The 24211-nt window shown below is 26.7% G+C and overlaps 2 protein-coding genes across 25 annotated transcripts in view; one reads left to right on the forward strand and one right to left on the reverse strand.

Annotated features, from left to right (window-relative positions):
- LOC122499867 (voltage-dependent calcium channel type A subunit alpha-1) overlaps window positions 1–24190 on the reverse strand; it is a 112901-nt gene extending 88711 nt beyond the window's left edge. For 13 of the 24 annotated variants that reach the window (XM_043608429.1, XM_043608423.1, XM_043608433.1 and 10 more), the window contains exon 1: window positions 8847–9282. The gene's annotated coding sequence lies outside the window, so the exon portion shown is untranslated. Of the gene's footprint in view, window positions 1–8846; window positions 9284–16445; window positions 16606–24018 lie in introns of those variants that run through there. The other 11 variants (XM_043608425.1, XM_043608413.1, XM_043608416.1 and 8 more) reach the window with 3 other exon arrangements.
- Window positions 12770–22954, forward strand: LOC122499869 (proline-rich extensin-like protein EPR1). The gene is made up of 3 exons (XM_043608435.1): window positions 12770–12924; window positions 19953–20110; window positions 20415–22954. Exons 1-3 carry the CDS (start codon window positions 12922–12924, stop codon window positions 22072–22074), a joined length of 1821 nt encoding a protein of 606 aa, XP_043464370.1. The 5' UTR covers window positions 12770–12921; the 3' UTR covers window positions 22075–22954.
- Window positions 24191–24211: the final 21 nt, after the last annotated feature.

The following is a 24211-nucleotide window of genomic DNA, read 5'->3' on the forward strand; positions in this document are numbered from 1 at the left end:
TACACAAATATCTACTACCAACATTTTATGAAATAAGAAAATAGGGCATGTTCTACTATAAATGGGGTAGTTGGTTACAGCGGCCGATTTATGCGCAGGATCAGAAGGGGCTCTAAATTACCCCAGTAGAGAATTAAAAGAAGGTAAAATAGTTTCACAAACAAAAATCTCATTGATTTGGAATTTAACTAAAGTTGTAAAATGTGAATGATACTTAATAATTTATAATTATTTAATTACATTTTACAATTTTTATTATTTAAGTTAATACAGCAATAATTACATGACCAAAATATTTTAGTACAAACTTTAAATTAACCAATCAGAAATTATCATTCACCTATCGTTTTATAAATTATCATTCGTAAAAATAAAAATAACAATAAGTTCAAATAATTTTTTTTTTACCAAGAAAGATTTAATATAAATTTTCTCTACTGAATGCTTGGTCAAATAGAAATTTGACTAAAAAAAGAACATATAAATTTTGATATGTCGAAATTCAAATTAATTTAAGGGGTAACACCAATCTAGTGTAAGAAAAAGTTTTAAATTTTATCATTTATTTTGGAAAAATGAAAAAAGAAATAGAATTTCCTCTTAGAGAGTTTACTACATATGGGTGATTTCACATAAAATTTTAGTTGACCTACTAAAATCAGCCAAATACATTTCTTTCTGTACTGTATTGAAAAAACAGATACTTATTTTTTTATCTTTCTTTTTGAGGGTGGTGGGTGGGCAACATTTTTGAGTTGAGAATTTTTAAAAATTTTGTTTTTAAAATGAAGACCTCGATGAAGACTTATTTTTAATGTCAAATAACTCGAAAAATATTACTTCTTTTCAATTTTTGACAGGAGAAGAAAAAATTTGATTTTACCTCTACTTTTGAATAATATTACCAAAAAATTATTTTTTTCATCTTGTTTTAAAAAAATAACAATTTTTTATAAACAGATTAGGTTTGCTCTAGAGGCAAGAAAAGAGACCTATCTTTGATGATTTTAGACTTCGCACTCGATAATTAATTTTAATAAAGTAGCTTTCAAACTAAAAAAGTAGTAAAAAAGTAGCTATCGAAAAGTTAAGCTTGAGGACCAAAAAAACTCGTTTTAGACACTTTATAAAACTGACAAAAATCCCATTCTATATTTTATTTTCCTAACTTTTTCCTAATTTTCATCAAAAATATTTAATTCTTCATTATCCTGCTAATAAATAAAATTAATGAATTTTATTTAAAGTAATGAATTTTTCATTACTTACATTAATTAATAAATTTATTTTTAACTTGAAAAAATTGTTTTGTTTAATATTAGCCACTAAAGAATGAAAGTAGTCTACAATCAAGTGCAATACTTTTGTTTTGAGAGGATATTAGAAAGAGTTTTCCTCTAAATATGAGGAATATTAAATTAAATCTATATTTTATTTTTAATCTAAGTTAAAAAATCGTTTCAAAATTAACAATACCGATTCCAAATTAAATGTAAAATCATTGTTTATAAAAAAATGTCAGTTGAAAAATATATAAAACCATCTAAAAATTTACATAAATATTCCACTGATAAGGAAAGTAAAGGGAAAATCTCTGTAGCATGAAAATTTAACGAAGTCGCCTACAATTTACAAAACACTGACTTCCTTAGTTTTAAAATTAGAGAAATATACATATATAATAACCAAATTTTAAATTTAAAAAAAAGAATTATTACTAAAGTAATTGAAATATTTAAAAAATGATTCTCTACAATGTCACCGAACAGTTTTTTGAACAAGCACGTCGTTTAAAAAACATACTTATTTTTGTTTAAAAGAAAATTTTGACTTTTTCTAAAAAAGTTTCTTATTTTTAAAACGGCATGCTTGTTTAAAAATCTGAACAGTGACGTTTTAGAAAATTATTATTTTAAGAAAAAAGCAATATTACATTAAAATGAAATCATTTTTAAAAAATTCTACAGAAGCGATATGAGGATATGACAAATAATAAATAAATTTTTTGATTGGCAATATTTTTTCTAAAAAGTTGACAAATTTGTTTTTATGGGAAATACTATTATTATTATTATAAACGTCCTTAATTAGGTCAAAATTTCTTAAATGTATCACATAAAATTTTAAAAAATAATTCATTTTCAACGCTAAATCATTTTTCTTACTTCTATTAAAAATGACAAAAATTGAGATAACAAAACATTAGATTCAACGGACGTATAACAAAAACCACAAAAACGACGAACAGAGTCTAATTTGTCTAAAAGCTTAAATGGCTCGAGACATTTTTTCAATCTAGCGTCTAGACCGAGATGTAACGCTCTTGATGATAATAATTTTAATTGACGACATCTTCTACACTTACAATTAATGAAAAGTGATTAACTACACGGAACAAAAAATTTAATTGAATCAAGTAAAGGCATTTACTTGACATAATTTACTTAAATCAATTTATTTGAAGAAAGAAATTTATTTTCTTGTGACAATTAATTACTAGCATATTGAACCAAAACAATTCATTATTTGACGGAAGTAATTATGCCATTATTTCAACCAAATATTTTACTTATCCGAAGAACCAAAAAGTATTGAATCAAGAATATTTTATTCTCAAAAAATAAAATAATATTTTTATTTTCAAAATAAATTAAAATTAAAACTAAATAAAATAAATTCAAAATAAAGTTTTATTAATTCAGCTTTCCATAACTTTGACATCCCTAAAATAGCCATTGAAAGATTTTCTATATAATTTTGGCAATCCTTAAAGTGGTCCAAGTTAAATTTTTCCACAAGTCTGGCATTACACACAATTATACATATAGTTTAGAAAATTTTGTAACATAAAGAAAAGTTATAATATTTTTATACACCAATACGACTATTACTAATTGAAAAATAAATAAGCGAGAAAGAGAGGAGTGGTAACCTGCAAGCAAACAAGGTGGCAACCTGTATTCTTGACACCTATTTTAGAATAGATGCAAAAAAATTATCAATTCATGTTATTTTTAAATATTCAGTTGATCCTAATTTTAATCTATCCGAATTTTAAACAACATTAATTACATATTTTATTCTAAATCAATTTCAAATTCAAAATAATATTAACCTCTATTTATGTATTTTTTACTTTTATTTCGGAACAATTTAGTAAAACCTGATAAATTATTTTTTTTATTTTCTTAAACATGATATTAATTGGCTAAATGTTAAATTTTACATAAATTATTTTTTTAGACAATAAATCTTCTTAGATGCAAATATTTATAGATCAATATTATGGGGCAACTTGTCCTCAACAACTTTCAATAAAAAATTTGTGATATTTTAGCGTAAAATACATGTTTTGTCCTTTTTTAAAAATTTTGTTTTTTTAACATTTAGCCCCATGCTGGATGTTAAACGGCTGGGGTTAAATGTTAAATTCTATTTCTAATAGTCTACTAAAACTATACTTTCTGATATGTGTTAAGTACTAGATAAGTTAAAGTATACGTAAAACAGGTAGTTTAGTTAATCAAACATCTGTGTTTATTTAACAATAGCTTTATAACGATTATAAAGTTAATAAATAAAAATTTCAAAATAAAAAAAAATGGTTGAGTTTATTTCACGTAAGTGGTCTTGTTTTTTGATCGCGTAGGGGAGAGTGGGGCAAAGGCGCTATGCGGGGCAAAGACGTTTTTTATTAGTATTTATTTTGTAAGTTCAATGTTGATTATTCATTATTTTTAAATTAATCCCATAAATATTTACTTGAAATAATTGTTTAATTGTATATTTACAAAGATATACATATTAAGTACACATATTACGTATTGTTGAAAAAACTTTTTTAAAAATACCCCTTTTTATAAAAAATTTTTTATGACACGCAGTACGTTTTATTCTCACGTATCATAAAAATATTTTTACCTAAAAATCTAAGTTCTAAAGCGGAAAAAATCCCAAGTGCTGTGAACGCATAAAAGGTCAAAACTGTCTGCGCATGCTATTGGCGAACGATACATGTAAAGTACGAACCCTATTTTATAGTCTATTTTTGTAATGTACGTCAGATTTCTGTAATTTTTGTAAATTTATTTATGAAAATAATTATATTTCTTTCAAGGAATCCAAAAGTTGATATTTTCTTAAAGCAGGTCTCTTCATTTTTAAAATACCGTTTGATTGTTTTACTTTGGTCAAAATTTTGAATAATTGTATATTTTATAAAGTTAATAATTATTTGTTCAAATACAATTTAAGTGACCGAAATAAAAACTTTTTGATTCAATTAAATATTTATTTGATAATAGACAGGTAAATCGGTTATTTCAGTCAAATAATTTTTTTTTTTTTTGCATTTGTATGTATTTAATTTGAATTTTATTAAAAATGTAATAATTAAAAGTTTTAAAGGTTATACATTATGCCATACAAAAATTATATTAATAAATGTGATAAAATAATATAACTAGTTTAATGGAAGTGTTGAAATGATAAGAAATAAAAAGTGATAAAAACGTATTTTTTTAAAATAGTGGAAAACTACTAAAAAGTTAAAATAGATTTGATTCCTCATGGAGATTTTCTTTTCATAAATATTATAAATTACATTATTTTCAGCATGTCAGCAACGTGTTAAATAATACATCTAAAGAATCTTCTCAAAAAGCTCTACAAAATTTACAAAACCTACTTTTTTAAAAAATTTTAAAACAGTTAAAACTTAAAACTTGAAAACATAATTAAATTTAACGAATTACATTCGAAAACTACTGCTTTTATGTACTCTAAAAAAATTAACTAATTAAAAAAAATCCATCCCTATATAGCTCTTACACTACACGAGATACTTATGGAAATTTAAATTAGAGTAGAGTGGGGTGAAAAATCCATTTTTTTTAAATTTTACGCTATAAAAACAGAAAAATTAAATTTTTTTTTCAATTTTCCAACTGGTATTAAAAGTTTAATAATTAAGCTTTAAAATTCTTGTCGGACTATTTTGTATCCCATGAAAGGACTAGTTATCAGACCCCGGATCGACTTTAAGGCTCAAAAAACGTTGAAAAAATTGTGTATGTAATTCAGTGTTGTCAAAAAATTTTAATTTGTATTGACTTGAATAATATTTTGTTAAATAAATATTTAAATACTTATTTGTTTTTCCACAAATTTTCTCTTGCACGTTTTGACGGATTTTGATAAAATTTTGTAAGTTTATTACAGTCAACAACATCTAAAATCAGACTCAAGAATTTACAAAAATTTTTCTATTTTTATTTGTTTACCAACAACAAATTTTGTTCATCAATTTTTTAAATATTTTTGAAACATATAGGGTAAGTGCGGGTATAGTCGGACAGTACTAGTAGTCGGACACTTTCGTGTTTTTTGGCAAATAAATAATAATGCATTGTGATAATTACTTTAAAAAGTATACTAGACGAATGTGTGAAGTTTATATTTTATTAAAATAGTGTTATTTTCGAAAATAATTAAACAAGAAATATTTTATTTAATGTTTTAAAAATCATGGTGTCCGACTATAGATACAACCATTTTCGAGTAGCGCGATGAGTGGCACAAAGTTTTGTTGATAATTAATCATAAATATTAAAACTTATAGGGTTTAAATATTATATTAATAACTTCTAATTTGCTTTAATTCCATTTTCCAGCAGATAGCAATTAAAAAATTATCTTTTTTACTTTATAAATCCAAAATATCTGACAGATGTCCGACTATAGAAACAAGGGGAAAAAGTGTCCGACTACTAAAGCATTCGTAATTTTTTATTAAAATGTTTATATTTTATTAAATACTCAACTATTTGTAACAAATTTATATGATTTTTAATCCTGAAGAACTCCTTTAATTAATAATGTGCTTATAAACACAGTAGATATTTGCTATTTCAAGAAAAAAAGCATAATTTAAGATTGTATCTTTAAGTGTCCGACTACTAGTGCATTTACCCTAGTTTTTTGTTTTTTTAAATAACTTTTTTCTTTATAGAAATTTTAATCAGTTCTTGTAAAAAATTATATTGCTGGCACGAAAACGAATCAGTTCATGTATAAGTAAGAAAGGTAATAGTTTTTTAATCACATATAATTTTAAAATTTCCATAGATAATTAAAATTCGGTAAAATATTTTTAAAATAATTGCATTTTTTAAGAATATAATAAATATTGTAATGTAATTTTTCGAAAATAATTGAAGAATTTTTGTATAATTGTTAAGAATATTCAAAAACTACTAATAATTTAAATAAGAGCGCCTGTTAACTTTTTATTATGCGCAGAATCCAAGCAAACTGCGCATGCTACAATCGGTAGCTTTAGTAGTTGTTCTGTTGTAGTTCGATAGAGATATTGTCATTAGGCAGCTAGCTGCATTGTAGTCTAAACCTTTTAATATTCTTTTAATAAATAGTTAATTCATTCTAAAGTGAGTTATTTATTTTAAGTTATTATATGATGGGTAAAACCTTAACATAATTTAAAAAAACTAATTAATTTTTTGAAGAACTTTAATTACAAATTTTAAGCATAATTTTTTTTCTCCAAAATGTTAAATTTGGTAAGTTAAATTTTTGGAAATATGTAATTTGAAAAGAAAGGAAATAATTGAGTTTTAAAAAATTGGAAAAAAAATTTTAAAAATTAGTTTCTTCAAAAATATTTTCATATAATTTATAGAAGCTAATTTTCATTAATTATCACTTTTTAATTTTTACTTGAAAATTATATTAAAATTTTTTAGAATTTAATTACACTGGAAGCCCGATCAGCGGTCGGCTCCGGGAGTGCTCTATACCGCTGATCGAGCGTAAACATACAGGGCCGTATAAACTGTTTTATGATGGGGTACCATTATTTTATTACTGAATATCCAGAGCGTCCATCTACAAACGATGTAAACAAGCAACCGCTGATCGAGCTTCCGGTGTATTTTCAAAATTTGCTTTATCTTCAAATAGGCCTGTACAGTAAACCGGTTTATTTTTCGGTATTTCTGAAAACCGATTTTTCGGTTAAGAATTCCAGGTTTAAGGTTTTTTTAAAACCTGTTAAAAAAAACCGGTTTTTCGGGAAATACCGGCTATTCGAACGCAATACCGAATCTAACCGATTTGTAAAAACATATCCCAAAACCAAAATAAAAAATTAATTTTTCTGAAAAGTGTTTTAATAAATATTTCAACCCTAATCCTTATTTATGCATATTACATTTTAAAATTTTAACATGAAAATTTGATATTTTACTCCAATCAATTAAAAAAAATTTTCTTTTGAAAAGGTTGTTTTGAAAAACAAATTGATTTTTGTAATGAACCAAATTTTCTTGAACCAGTTTTTTTTATAAAATGGTATTTGAAAAACCGTTTTTTAAACGCCGGTATTCAAAACCGGTTTTAGTTTTAAAACCGAAAATCGACTTAAGAACCGATTTTTCCAGAAACCGAAAACCGATTATAGATTTTCAATACCGCACAGGCCTAACTATATCTGTATAATTTCAAAAAAAATTATTATAGTTCGTCAACAACTTTTTTTCTAATTTAGATTTAGAGAGTATAAGGTTTAGACAATTAGGTTATGCGTCATGCGTTAGAGATCCCTTTTTCGTTCCCAACTTTTAGAACTATGCTATAATCAATTTTAAGATTTACTTATAAAGTATACCACACATTCTGTTTCAAATTGAATGCACAGGGCATCAATATAATTATTACCTTAATTAAAAAAAATTTAGACCACTTAAAATTTAACTAGGTTAACAGTATAGGATCCAAATTTTATCAAGAATCTTTTTAGACGCTGCATGTTAATCCCAGAACTTATCATTTTATAATTCTGTAATGTATAATTCATAGTTATACTGAATAATAAAATTTAACAAATATTTGCTATTTTTAAATGACATTTTTCTTTATTTTGTATACTCGTTAAATATATTTAAATATTGGAACTTATTTTTACATTTCATTTATGTTAGATTTGAGAAGAAATATGTTTTATGAATTTGTTATATGTACCTACAATATTTTTATTTCAATTAAGATACCAATTTTTCAATACTATGGACAATTCAATGTGAAGGGTTTAAAAAATATATTTATATATTTGGATGTAGCTTTTATTTACTTTTCTCAAAATGTGTGGAACAGAAAATTTGGCTATAAATAATGTTTATATTTATCGACTATAAAGGGAATATTTATTATTGAATCATGCTCATAATGGACGAAATAATTTTTACATTCTCATTTTTAGTTTTATTTATGGTGTAAGTAGTAAAATCTGCATCGAAAGAAACATTATTTTAATAGTCTTGACATCTGCATATGTAGTTGAATAACATTTAATTGAAGAGTTTTACAGCTCATATTCGTTTATCTGTCGAAAGATAATTCCATTCCGAATTAGAAATATAAAATTTTTTTATTTCACTGAGCATTTAGTGTTATTCGTCAAGATATTATCTACCGTAGTAAACAAAATGTCTGCTTCATGACCCAGCTACATTGGTTTACTTCTTTCTCATCAATCTCCATTCTCCAGTAGCGGGAATGTTAAATCTTTTCCACGTAAAATTAATAAAGAAGTTTATTTCCGTTGGGGTATATAATATTGAATTTTGTGTGAGCCTGGTATTAGCGACGAGGAGAGTGATATTTAAAATTAGCTCTCGCAATTTAGAGCATTATGTTAACAGAAATCAGGTCGACTTTCAGGTGGACAGGCACAAACACAGGTGAAGGATGATATGCGTACGAAGGTTTGTTCGCTAAGGGACACATACACATTTTCACAATGAAACTACAAATACCAAAGAGGAACTCACCTCTAGAGGGAGGCAGGGGTTGGATGCGGCCATGTTCCTACATGCGTTCGAGCTTCTGCCCTGTTAGCGAACTCCAGTTAACACCAACACTATATGCCACTCTTTTAATTGATAAAACTAACTGTAATCACTCAACTCTCGCTAAATGAGCCCAGCTATCTGATGGCTTGCAGATACGACCCTCGCATTCACTCAAATTCACCACAGATTCTGCACTCCGTTGCCCTGCACTTTAACAACCACTACTGATCCAACTGCATCAAGAAACCATGAACCACATACAAGTTCAATGGGTGCGCGGATCACTATACGAAAAATAAAAAAAACGTTTTTCCTATTATCAAAATTAACTTTCTATCTACACCGAGCCTGAAGCTCGTATCCACAGCCGGACGATCGCTTGACTACGTTTCCTCGAGTATACCCCACAGTGTGCCCGCAATAGTGCGCGCGCTTAATCCACCCTGCTGCCACCCTCTATAAGCTTAGTCTGTCCTTATTTCTATTTAGGATCTTTGTCACTCTTTTCCACCCTACGAAAGCCGCGTGATTCTCTCACGCTCCCTTACGTTTGCGCTTTATCATCAATTTCAAAATCCAGGACTGTTGGTTGCCATTCCACCTATATTTAAGATCATACAATATTACAAATGTCTCTTTCATGGATCATATCCAATTAGCAATCAACTGCTCGTCTGTATCGCCATCCGGACTGGAACTATGGTTCAATTATTTCGTGCACAAGCTGACGTAACACAAAGCTTCGGTAATGTAGTGATTGACTAGTTCAATCAGTACTGACAACAGTTATACTAGTTGAGTGCTGGTACAGTTGAAATTCTACCAATTCTATGGTACTCAATTAAAATGCACGATGATAGTTTGTAATTTTCGCTCGAAATTTGTGTACCCTCAGTATGTCTGCTTCAAAAAATATTTTCAAAATTGCTGTAAATTCAAATACTGCAGGGTACGTTCTAATACTAATTTTCCTTTGAAAACCCTACCCTGTTCAAAATGTTTTTTTCAATTTAATATTCACTTTATTGAATTACAATCACTGAATTTATTAAATTAAAATTATTATACTGACCCACATACTCAAGTAACACGTAATATTACAGTAATATTACATTTAAATATTACTGTAATTTCGTTCTACTTGCGGGTATCTAACATTCCAATTTTTAGCAAGCTTGCCGCAAGAAGCAAAATCAGACTTCGCACTCGATAATTAACTTTAAAAAAGTAACAAAAAGTAGCTTTCAAACTAAAAAAAGTATAAAAAAGTAGCTATCGAAAAATTAAACTTGACGACGAAAAAACTCGTTTTAGACACTTCACAAAAGTGACAAAAATTAAAAAAAATTAAAAAAAATAAAAGTGTGTATTGTTAATTAGGTCAAATGTTATTCTTTGGACATAACAACAGTTTAATTCTTAACGAAATTTAATAAACTTTTTTTTAAATCTAAGCTTATTAAATTGCACATCGATTCATCGAGGCCGATTTTTAATAAATAATATCTAAAATTCTTTATTTGTTAATGAAAAAGTAAAAAAAAAATTTTTTCATAAAACAAGGGATAATTTTGGTAAAATGCACATATTTATTTTTAAATTTTTTTTAATTTTGTATAATAACAAATATTAATCAAAAGAGGTATTATTTCTTATTATTCATACCAAAAATCAACTCTATTCCTCTTAAAAAACGGTAGAAAATAATTAATTTCGAAATTCATATGAACAAATGTTATTAACAATAACTATTAAAAAAATTAAAATTTTGCAAAATTTTTAACCTTATATTTTTTCTTTATCATATATAGAGTAAAAAAATGAGAAAATCATAAAAGATACTCGCCCATCTAAAAGTGGATAGGCACACTTTACAAATTTTGACACTACTTTGATGTTCTGGGTGGAAACTAGGTCTGACCAATAAAATTTTACTCCCTTCTGTAACTCGAAGTAGATATTGCTGTTTGGGACAGACAGTCTGAGCGACCAATATTCACTACTGTATGGGTCCCGATCGAAGAACCGCTTATAATTTTTAAGGATCAGAATTATCCGTTTCTAAATTAACAAAAATTTTTAATTTTTATTTTTTGTAAGCATTTCGTATTTGTATAAAGATTACTAAAAATTTCCTCCAAAAATCGTGATTTAAAAAGTTTTAATTTTTTATTTATTTGACAATGATTTTTAGTTGAAAAAAATGATAACCAGTTCTTCGATCGGGACCCTCAGTTATTAATAAACGGCTTTTTTTACTTAAAGTATAATTTTTAACAACTCGTTATTAAATTTTGGCATAATTCAGAACATCTGAAATTTTAAAAAAACAACACTCAACCTTAAAATCTTTCGTTAAAGGCAGGAATGAAATTTTCTGCAAAAGTATTTTTAATTAATCGCAGCGATTAATAAATGCAGTCGATATTTTGAGAATATTATATATTCGCGGTTTATACTTGGCGCTGATTCTCTACCGCGAATCTTGATGTTTTTAAATTAATTTTTTTAAAACTACCCTTAACCATAAAACTCATCCCTTATAGAATAAAATACAATTTATAAAAATTTCCATCACACGCAAGTAGGTATAATTTGTCCACCCATGGATTTTTAGAGCTGATTCAATATTTATAGATAATTTTTTTAAATTTTTATTTATAGATAATTTTTTTTTATATTTTTTATTTTTTTTATAAAGCTCTCTAGGATTTATTCTGCAAAAAGTAGAAAACATAAATAGATAACTTGAAAAACTGTTTTTGAAAAAGTAAGAGAGAGGGAGAGAGAGGGAGAGGAGAAAGGCACTTGGAACAGTATAAGTAAGGATTCGATCTAACACGATCTAATAATATTTGAATGAAACTGTAGGCTTAGTGAGCTTTTTAGTATTCTTAAGCCACAAATTTTATTTGGAACTCTAAAACGATTATTAGTGTCTTAGTCTTTATTATCAAAATTTGGAAAGCATATATAAAAAATCTGAACTCATTTGTTCTACTAGTAAAATTCAACTAATGTTAAATAACGTAGCACGTGGCACTAACTACGAGATTCATTTTTGTTACCACTCACAATATGAGTATCGGTTTACGCTTAGGTGTTTCTGTGAAATTAAAGAATTTCATTTTGTAGTCACATTTATTTCCAAATAACATTCTGAAATTTTTTTTTACTTGAAACGTTTCATTTTTTGTAATAGAAGTATTAAATTTACTATTGTGATAATTATATAACAATAATATTACATTCTCATTTATAGTAGTTTTGTTAAAAAGTTTTCTTTGCAATCTGCCAAATATCATTAAAGAAAATACTATTGTTTAAACTTTAAAGTCTATTTATAAAAGAAGAATGAGAAAACAAAGAATTTTATTTCTAGTGTATCGATAAATATATTACTATTTTTGAATCTTTTTAATGGTTTATTTTATCGAATTTATTTAAGTAATTGATTAAAATATTATTTAAAAATCTCAAGATAACAGGAAGAAATAAAGTAAAAAAGCAGGAAACTTTTCTTTTTTCTATGCTCAATGATAAAATCTTGCATGGTATAATAAATGGTTTTTCTTTTTAATCATTTAATTTTGCTTTAAGTAAACAGAAACATTTTCAAAATTGTTAATTTGAATTGTAAATAAAAAAACAAACAATTTTTTATGTTTTTTCAATTTGAATGGAAATATATTTTTATTGAAGTTGCTCAAAGTTTCTCATGCAGACTCACTGTACCTTTTCGACTAAAGACTACTTGCTCATCTTGTGTCTGGACACTCTCACCTTTAGTTGCTTTCTCTCTCTATTACTTTTGCTGTTATTTTCTTATCCTCCCGCTCACTATAGTGAAGAAGAATTGCAGCATCTTTAAAGGTAGTTTACAGTATGGTCATTCGGAACATCATTTACAGTGATCCCCACTTTGTTAACAAGGTGAATCCTATAAATGCTGAATCGTGTGAATCTCACAAGTTATGTATCAAGGTACTTCATCTCGAATAGCATGATATTTTTTTCATTTAAGCAGACAATTTTTAAGTGTTGAGTGTAAATAATGGTAAGTCATTTTTTAACTTAAATGTGTTTTTAATTTTACAAATTCCTTTTTTTAAATAAAAATTCAAATTATTACCTTAAAAACTACAATAGTCAATTATTTAATACATTTTTAATTATAGTAGTTCAATTATATTTTTTACTAAAAATTAGCAATATTTTTTAGTTATTAATATTACACTTCTTCGAATTCCTAAAAAGAGTTTGAAAATTTCATAGTTCAGAATTTTAAACATGACCTTTCCATAAGGTCGATAAATTTTATTCACGTATAATACTATAAAAGAAAATAGTAATTTTTAAAAAGTTTAATTAGTTTTGTGCAAGTTAGTACCTGATTAGTGTTAAACAAATTTTATTCAATTTATTGTTTATGCAATACAAGAAGGGCTTTTTTATAACGTCGTTGATTTCCATAAAAATACCTACTTTTAATTCAACCTTAAAAAATTTGACTTTCAGACTTTTACATGATTTACTTTTTCACGGATATTGTTTTCAATTTATCAAACAATCTTATAAAAATTTACCGCGAACATGCTCCATGAATTTTAATTTTGAAATACTATAATATTTAAGGGGAGGGACCGGTGAAATTATATCTCATCTAAATTTTTGTTGTTTATGGGTGGTTAATATTTTTTCTTACAAATTTTTGTATTTTAAATTATAATCTGCTTTGAAAAATTTAAAAAAATTAATTAGTTAAACATTTTTAAGTAAATATCAAAATTTTCAAAAAATAAAAATTTGAACTACTCTCGTAATTTTGATTAATTTTCATTGTCGATTTTTTTATTTACTTATTTCATAATTCTGAACAATCAATCATATAAATTTTCAAAAATTTTGATTTTTTCAAAAAATTTTAATTTTTTGAAAAATAAAAAAAATTGTAAATTAGTTAAAAATTACTTTTATTAATTTTTTAAAGTGTAATATGATTTCATGTACTGAAAAAGTGTAAAAAAAATTTTGATACCCCTAAAAATGATCATTTTTGTTTGGATTAAATTTTACTAATATAGTTCTTAAAGAATTCAACTACTTTCACATTTTTTATTATTTTTCGTTGCCAAATTTTTGGTAGGCTTTCCTTACGATTCTGTATAATCAATCGTATCGATTTTGAAAAATTTTAATTTTTTCAAAAAATAAAATTTTCAAAATGTCCGAAAATTTTATTTTTTAATTTTAACTATATAGAATAAATTTAGATCCTAGATAATGCCTTGAAAAAATTAGCCCTTTTTAACAATGTAATTATCGAAGATTTAAAATTTCACCGGTCCCTCCTCTTAAAAATGAAATAATTCATAATAATAATAATTAATAACACAAAGCCTGCACAAGTCTCTAGCTGGTCGGTTTTACCCGGAAGAAATTTTCAAAAACTGCCAACAACGTGATTTTTGTGACTTTTACCCACACTTTTCTCAAAATCCTGACGTGATGGGAAGTTTTCTTTGTCAGATTCGGATTCAGCGCACCAAAAACTACGGGAAATGAATTCTCGATCTTCAGACAACGGAATTTTTTTTTGCAAGCTTCTGTAATACGTAACTATATGGGAGATGGCCATAGGTTATTAAAAAAATTGTTAAAATTATATAAACGCTATTTTTGTCTAAACTTTTATTGATAATTAAAAATTAGACATTTAACTATAAATTAACAAAAAATAATATATTTTACCCCTGCGAGCGTAATGTTAGAAATAGTTGTAACAACGAGTGCACAGTGGGGCTAAATGTACTTTTTGTGTCAAAATCTGTCTGGAGGTCACAATTTTCATTCAAATTAAACAAAATTTTTTTTCAAATCTTCGTTACTAAATTTTTTATCGATTCCTCGATTCTGATTTTTTAATTTTTGTTTATTTATATATATTTGTTTATAACAAAGTATGAAAAAATCAATATTTTTCTATAAAATAAAGTTTTTAACATTCAAAAAAATTTTAAGTACATTAGAAATCATATTTTAGTATTTCTGAAGTAAAAAATTTTATATACTTAAACTTTTATTAAATAAACAATACATTAATTAATTAACTTTTGGAAAAAGAACATAATTGAAAAAATTCAATTTGTAGTATATTTCTTCGAATTATTTACCCGAAATTTAATGGGTAATTAACATCTAAACATTCAGTATTAATTTCATAAAGTTTTTAATTGTTTAAACAATTTTTTATTGTTAATTATACATTTTTTAAACATTAACCAACAAAATTCTAATTTTTTTACATTTCTCAACATTTTACGCAGGAAATAATTAAATATAATTATATGTATACAAAAACAAAGGTTGTTGTGTGAATATTTAACAATTGTTTAAACAAATTAATGTTTTTTGTTAAATTTTATTTTAAAAAATTTAATTTTCGTTTTTTTGTTTAATCTTTAAATTTTTTCTATTCAAATAAATTAAACTCAAAAATGTAGCTTGCAAATGATAATTTTTATAATTATTTAAACAAATTATTTTTGTTATTTTAAAAAAAATCAGAGTGGCTTAAATAATAAAAATTTGATTTTTTTAAATTTTTACAATTTTTATTACATACTGAATAATTTATTTATTTAAATTAGGGGAGACAGTTATTAGCTAAAACAGTTATAAAGTTAATAAATTAAAATTAAAAAAAAAAATTTGGTTTATTTCACGTGAGCGATCTTATTTTTTGACAAAGTACTTGTCTAATTGCAAATAAATAATTTTTAAACATAAAAAACCGAGAAAAAAATGTAAAAAAAAACATGGGAAAAATACATTTAACATTTAGCCCCTGGGTGCGTTTTTGGCTTTAAAAACAAATATACAAAATCTGACTACAAATATTTAGCAAAAACCTTTAGGTACATCTTCAGGGGACTCAAATAAGGACCTAAATAAATTGTGATGAGAATAAATTCAAAAAATATACTTAAAAGTTGAAATTTTCTTTTTCGTAAAAATTTACAAAAGTAGGGTCAAAACACACTGCCCACATAGCACAGTATTTTTCTGCAAGTTTGCTGCAAGTTTTCCCAACACAAAAATGAACAGAATGTCACATAATTTCGAACATTTATTTAGAGTGATAACACCCTTCTATAATCAAAATTGTAATGCTCTAACTATTTCCGTTCGAAAGATAATGAATTTTAACTGTCTTGATAGTTTAACATTTAGCCCCAGTCTCACCTAAATTTAAATAATTTAAATTGGGATTATAATAATTTATTCAAACATTTTTTTATGGGTGTAATTGATCACTTTTTTTGTTTTTTAAGCCACTCTAATTTTTTTAAAATAGCAAAAATAATTTGTTTAAACAATTTTGAAATTAGATATAAGGAAGTTCTTTTCATAGCTACATATTCTTACAATTTCTTAAGGAGCGTAAGAATGGATAGAATCCACCCAGTAATAATTTGCTATTTCATTAATAAGAAAGACTTGGAATCATTAAAGTGTTTCATCATAGTTGCTATATATACTGGCAATGTAATAGATAAAAATATTTAAATAACTTACTGAATTTGTACTCCGTTATCACATCAAGTGGTGCTAGTCTAGTTCGGTGACGTTGACAACGAGGATAATGCCATAGGATCTTTCTTTTTAGGTTCACGACCACTTCCGCGAGGTAACCTTGGTTTGACACCATCGCGAGATGTTGATGTATTTGGAGTCGCTAATTACAAATTGGAAATCAGTTATTTAAAATTCAAAATAGCAAAAAATGTCTCAAAATTGACCAAATTGGATTACTAAATAAATTTTATTTATATTTATTTCTAAATAAATAAATTTTTATTTTTTCTCAACGGAATATTCATTTTAAAATTCGGTTGCAAACATTTTTTTGCTAATTTGTTATAAATAAATAGTTTGTTTATTTATTAAACTTTAATATTTTTTTTACAAAAAAAATTTTATTCAAAACTTTGACTTAAATTAAAAAGAATGCCGCTTGGATCATTAAAATCGGTTAACAATTTTTTTTTTAAATGTCTAAAAACTTTAATTGTTTATAATAATAACAAAAAAAATTTTTTTGGCAAATCTTTTGATATAGTGTTTTTTATATATGGGGCCGTTCAAAAAATACGTAATGCGCTAATGTATACAACATTGCGTTACATGGGGGGAGGGGGGGTCCAAATTTCCGAAAAATAGCGTTACGTATTTTTTGAACAGCCCCTATGTGTTTTTATATATTTTGGCGAAAAATAAATTTTTTGAATTTTAGGTGTCACGTTTCAAAAATTCTTACTCAATAGAGTTAATCGGGGGTCCCCAAGGTTACTGATTGTGAATTTGAAGTCAGTGTTTTTAAACTCGAAATGGTGGATTTAAATTATTTAATGAATAATTTTACTTATAAATTTAAAAAATAATTGAATTTTATAAGAGTTGCGTTTATATTTTTTTATAAATAATTGTTTTTCAAAAGGTTTCAAATTGAATTTCTAAAAAATACTTTACTAATTTATACTTTTATTGTGGGAACTTCTTTAAAATTCACTGCATAAATTATAAAATCCATTAATTTTTGTAGAAGTTCTATCAATTTGAATTTACAACAATGTCTCTCAATATCTAATTCCTGTAGAATTGCTCGAAGTGTAAAAAAGTGTACTAAACCTATATGTTAAGCTTAAATTAAGCTTTAACCCTTCAGCGATAGGGGTTAATGTAATTATTTGAGCTTTGCTGTTATCCGTATGCGGAAGCACTGTGTTTATGAAATGAAAAGAAAAGTATTACTCACCAAAAATGAATTTTAAAATATTACCATTTAGCAGCATTTTTGTTTTCTATGCATATTAAAATTTATTCTTTTTTTGGATTAAACATGTACAGCTTATAGTTTCTAAGAAAGAGATTTTAAGAAATTTGTAGACTTTAGAATATGTAGCTTCTTGATGAATTTGTATAAATATCTAATTTAGGTAGCAAATACTTTTGTCAAATTGAATTTAAAAAGAACTTTATAACTGGTTTTAAAATTTTAAGAATCATAATAATAAATTCAAATTTTCTTTAATAATTAATTTTTTAACTACTCGAGGATTAGTAGTGTGTAATAGAACGTTGACAACAGGTGAATTCCTCAAGGGCATCTGGTATAACGCATACATACTTTCGATTTTATATAAATACATCAATTTTTACAACTCTTAATATCATGTTTTAATAATTAAAAATATATTTTTAATTAATTTTCAATTAATCTTTATTACAATTAAATTAATTGTAATGTTTTAAATTACATTTTCAAATTATTCTGTAAATATTTCATTTTTTATAATTGTACGTAATGATTAATTATTACACTTGTAATTGTTTTATTTGAATTGCATATTATTTTATAAGTCTAAGCATGTTTCTTAAAACTGAAATCTCAAAATTTAATATTTAATGCTTTAAAACATCAAAATGTTCATAAGTCCATGAATTTTTGAATTTTTTGTCACAATAAATACTTTTAAAAATTTATTATCTTGAAGAATATTACTCTAATCTGTATAAAATGCTGATGAATTTATAACTCATAATAGAGAATTTATTAGTTTCATTAATGTTATGCCTTCTGGATGAATTATACCAATTATATATTCTTTATTTACAGTCATAAAACATATATCATAAAATTCAAAGCAAAACAGTTTTTAAAATATTACAAAAGACACGAAATGAATTTTTTAAAAATGCGCCAAAAAATAAATTTGAAAATTTTTGGTAAACCCATGCTTCCATGAGGAAGAAAAAATATTTTTTCAATACATGAAAACTTGTTTCGAAATATTGAAATAATTTTATGCTAATCCTTGTTTCTATTTTTAAAAATTCTTAATCTGAAAGACTTCTTAATTATTTTCTTCTTATTCATGGCATTATTTTTGGAATTTTGTAAATATAAGATAAAAATCAAAAAATGTACATTTAATTAATTGTTATTTAATTCATAACTATACTAATTTTAGTTAAAAATTCTTAAAAATGACTTTAAATTATAATTTCTTGTGTAGTTGTGTTTTGAAAACAATAAAATTGAAAAAGACGTTCAGAATTAATGGACAGAATTTCTGTAAATTTATAAAAATTAATTTAAAATAAAAAAATATTACAAGATGGAAGCAATATCCGATGCTGAGTAATTTTGTGTCTTGTATTATGCAATGTTTCTTGAATACCACTGGGTTAATATTAGAGGCAGAAATGTGAAAGATGGAGGACAAGGTATTTATCATTATTACGAAAGGACACGGGTCACTCTGAAACTCATCGACCATTTTTGCTCCGGGCTAGTTGCATAATTAAGATACCTTCTTGTTTTTGTCTGATTGTCAAGGATTTAGATTGTCATATAAGCTTTCGTAAAATTTTTAATTTACGGAGAAAATTTTATCTGTAGCCATTACAGAACTAAATAAAATTGCCCATTAATGAAGACGGAATAGAAATGGGAAAATTTATGAACCTACCCTTATTCACTACAGATCAGTTTTGTAAAATAAAAAACCTGTGACACCTGCGCAGAAAAGGCGCCAGGCGTGCCGTTCACAGACAGTTCTGTAATCAGGACCACGTTCGAATTTTGTCCACATTCTCACTTCTCAATACATTTTTAACATACTTTAACTTTAAAAATTAATTCAAGCTTTTAAAAAGCAATTATGGTCAAGGTCAATTTTATATATGACAAGAAAGTAGTAATTGTGTCTAAATTTGTGAAGTGGTCTATCATTTTTCGATGGTCCAGTATTTTTTATGGTTTTAACATTTTTCTACTCTATATGATAAAGAAAAAATAAAAATTTAACAGTTTTGCGAAATTTTAATTTTTTTTCATAATAATATTTATCTAGGGATCTTAGACGCCACTATTTGGAAATTTGAACCCCCCTGATTCCACGTGCAACACACGTGCAAATAGCTTGAAACCCTTTTCATATATAGTGTTACATAGTTTATGAAAGACCCTCTACACACTTGCTTACTGTCAGTAATTACATTTCCAAAACAATTTTTCAGTGGAGAATAACATGGATAACTATCTTAATAATAGTTCCCGCATTCTGCAATGCTCATGAAAGAGATAAGAGGGCTATCGAAAACGATTCAAGAAACCAGAAATCCTTTGATGGATACAATTACCCACCACCGGGCAAACCTTTCACTCTACCAAATAAGTAAGTAAAAGAATAACCACATGCATTTAGCATATTGTTTAATTACAGCCTCTTTTATATTTTTCATGCAACAAACATCTTATTATTATTGATATCAAAAGTTTTTATTAATATCAAATTGAAATTTTTGTTGTTTGTACTGTTTAGGAAAAAGTACCATTGCAAATTTGTGTTTATAATATTAAAGTTTTTGTAAACCATCTTCATTAAATTAATCAAAAATTGGTCAAAACCGATTTTTAACCCTAGTAAGGAAAACTGTGGTGATTAGGTTTGTTAAAATTAATGTACTTTTCTTTTATAGAGATCAGTCTACTAGACCACCAACTTCAATAACATCTCCAAAGGTTCGCCCACCGACGTTTTCGTCATCACCAACAAAGAATATTCGCCCAACCGTATCGCCTACTTTTCCATCTTCGTCACAAACCTCTTCAATTCCACAGAAAACATTTACTGAAAGGAAACCTCCACCAACAAGTACCACAGACCGAAAAACTGTAGTACCAAATAAGGGTAGTGGATATGAATATACTACACCAAAGCAGCCGTTCACTTTTCCAGCTTCCACCTTTAAGCCGACTAAAAAAATTCCAACGCAAACAAAACCACCATTTAGTTTGCCCACAAAACCACCTGTCCCTTCTATTCCTACTCGTCCAGCTTTAATTGTTACTACTAAACAACCATTCAATTTCAACACACCAAGTTCACCTAAACCATCTATACCATTTGGTAAACCGACAAAACCGTCCACTTTTCCTAGTGTAACTAACGACAGACCTAAAGTTTCTCAAACTGGATATGTCTACACAACCCCAAAAACACCTTTCTCAATAACACCGTCACCTGTCACCTTTGCAAAAACTCCACAGTTTCCTACAATAAAACCTCAAACTTCAACTCAACAACCGTTCACTAAAACACCTCGTCCTGCAACTCAATCGATATTTATATCTCCATCTCAAGCAACCAAACCAAACTACTTTCCAAATTTACCGGAATCGACTTTAAAGCCAGCAGTAGTTACATTCCCTCAGTCATCTACAAAATCACCATATATTCCACCTAGCTTTTCTACTACTAAGAGACCTCAGCCATCTCGTATACCAACACAAACGATACATACTTCAACACCAATTAACAAACCATTCACTCAAACAGCTAAATTTACTCCTACTTCACCCACAAAATCACCATTTTCCCGACCATCACCATCATCACGCCCTTCAACTCAACAATCTTATGTAACCAAGAGTCCTACACAATCTCGTCCATCTACACAAGCAACTTTCACATCTAAATATTCACCAGCAATAAGTACAAAACCACCTGGATATTTACCACCTAAAACAGGTACACCTTTTAATCCATCATTTCCAACATCTCCAACAGGTACACCTTTTAATCCATCATTCCCAACATCTCCAACAGGTACACCTTTTATACCATCATTCCCAACATCTCAAACAGGTACACCTTTTAAACCATCATTCCCAACATCTCAAACAGGTACACCTTTTAAACCATCATTTTCAACAGGTACACCTTTTAAACCATCAGGTACTCAACCTAGCAAGACGCCTTTTAACCCAACTCGACCAAATACACCTTTCGTTCCATCAGTTCAAACTCCCTCCCAAACACCAAGATTTCCTTCTCAACCAACTAGCAGACCAACTATATCATTTGGGACACCAACGTCTAGTCCACGACTTCCTTCCCAACCAGGAACCAGACCTCCTCCTTACTTACCACCTTCTTCCCCAAGACCCAACTACCCTACTGTAACACCTCCACCATATCCAACACCTTTATACAGTATAACACCTAGCACCTCTTCTTTACCTCCTCCGACAGGATTTCCTGCATCACCACCAACTATACCACCTAGTACATATAGACCAAATGTTGGATATAATTATCAAATTCCAGATCTCCCATTTGAATTCCGTAGACGTTAATTACACATATGCACTATTATTATATAAATTGAAAAAATAAGTAGAACTCAGTGAGCAGGGGATGATGAATTGTCTTTAAATCGCTTTTAGGACATTTTTGAAAGGCTCATTTTTTATTAAAAGGCGGTTCTAAAAGAGTTGTTCTGTACATAAGACATGTTGAAAAACTCCTATGAGTAGGTATGGATTGACTCAGGCTGTCCTAAATGCGTCTAATATTCAATCCATTTCCTATGCCCACTAGGAAGTGTGTTAAAAAAAATTTATCCTTGATATCGTTAAAACATCAGAATTTGAGAAAGTGGTTTGAAGAGTAATTTATAATATTGTACATAGAAACGCATTTCACTTAAACGGAAGATTTTTCTTGACAGCTTTATCCAACGATTAATAAAGAATACAGCATTGAAGGTAAATATATAAAATCAAAGTGAAAAAAATCCTATTATTTTATCATATTTGGCATTTAATGCTAATGTAAAGTATGTCTTATTGTCGATTATGCTGATATATCCCTTTTTACTTTATTAGAAAGTGTTATATGTTATTATCAAAACACCTGATTTAGAAAGCATTTTTTACAATATAAAGCTCTTCAATTCGGTTACTTCAACGGAACAGAAATAAACATTTTTTAAAACACTTCGTTACTGGCGTGACTAGTCGTTCAGAAATACTCAACAATTGTAAAATTTTGAATTCAAATTATTCTCAAAATGAATCAAAATTGCAGAAATTTTCAGTCTTCTATATCAACGAAAAGTTCTGTACGAATAGATATTCAATATTTATATAGTAATAACATATTATAACTAAAACTATGGATCTTTTGTATACATTAAAATAATAAATTTTTAATAAATAAATGTAATTATAACAATTTACATATTTCATTCTTAAAACAGCTCCACTCAAATTTGGAAAACTTGGGTTAAAAAAAAAGATGGAGACTTAAATCTTACGGATGTGGAAAGCTTATAAAATAAGCTTTGACCAACAATTTCTAACGTTTTGAAGTGTCAATATTATTTAACAATTTGTAGGATGAAATACTCTAATTTTCCATTTTCGTTCAATATGCTCAGCTCGTTGCCTGATTTATAAAAATGTTAGGAATTAGATTATTTTCTTCGTTCAATTGTCCGTTATAATGTGAGCCATAGAAACTTAAGAAATTAGTCAAAATCCCTAAAATGTAACAGTAAATATTTCGAACTTACTGTATTGAAATAAAAATAAGTAAAATCTGGAATAAAGAAAATTCATCGATTTATAAAATAAATAAATAATTTTTGGTTCTATTGAACCAAAAGTATAATTGTAGAAAACTTGAATGATTTAAAAGTGTACAATTTAATAATTGTTTTGAAAATTAAAAAATATTTCCAATTATTTCAAATAAATTAAAAGATATTGGATATTTTTTTTGAATGATGGATTTTTAATAAGTTAAAATTATTTAATCATTTTAAGTTATCAAATCATTCACAAATCAAAAACAAGGTAACACATTCTTTGAATTAAATCCTTAAACCACGTATAATTCGCTCGCAGGCACAAGGGAGAAAAAAAGTTAGCCGATGCAGCTAATTTTAATTGCTATTATATGGATAGCAATTATATTAGCTTCTGCACCTACTTTATATTATCTAGGTATTTTTAGCTGTAGCAATTAAATAATCTAGCTAAAAAAATAGCTAACATAACTAATAATTATACTTGGCTAATATGATTAGCTTTAATATGCTTAATTAGATTGTAAATTGTACGAATTTTTAATATTTTCTCTTCTGGAAAGAGATAAATTTTCGATAATTTTTAACTTAAAATTAATAAACTAATTTATAAAAATATAATATTAATACATAAGAAAAACTAAAATGAAAATGTATACAAAAGAAAAATTTGAGGTTAAATTGATATATACCAAAGTTTAGCTCTTACTTTCAAATCTTTTAACACAATCCTCCATGTCCCACACTTTTGACGAATGCAATAGTTCAACACTTAACATTTTGGAAACCGAAAATAAATACTAATAATAAAATTGAACATATTTACCACTCTAAACTTATTTACTAAATGAAATCTCATTGACACTTTACTTCATAATAATGTCTAGTGCATGTGTGAACAG

Source organism: Leptopilina heterotoma, unplaced genomic scaffold (genome assembly GCF_015476425.1).
Source record: "Leptopilina heterotoma isolate Lh14 unplaced genomic scaffold, ASM1547642v1 Lhet_177, whole genome shotgun sequence".
Classification (NCBI taxonomy): domain Eukaryota; kingdom Metazoa; phylum Arthropoda; class Insecta; order Hymenoptera; family Figitidae; genus Leptopilina; species Leptopilina heterotoma.

Bases quoted from the DNA above. Each gene is read 5' to 3' on its own strand.
- LOC122499869 (XM_043608435.1), top strand. The intron at 20,111-20,414 runs GTAAGTAAAAGA...TTTCTTTTATAG, and splicing joins CCTTTCACTCTACCAAATAA to AGATCAGTCTACTAGACCAC.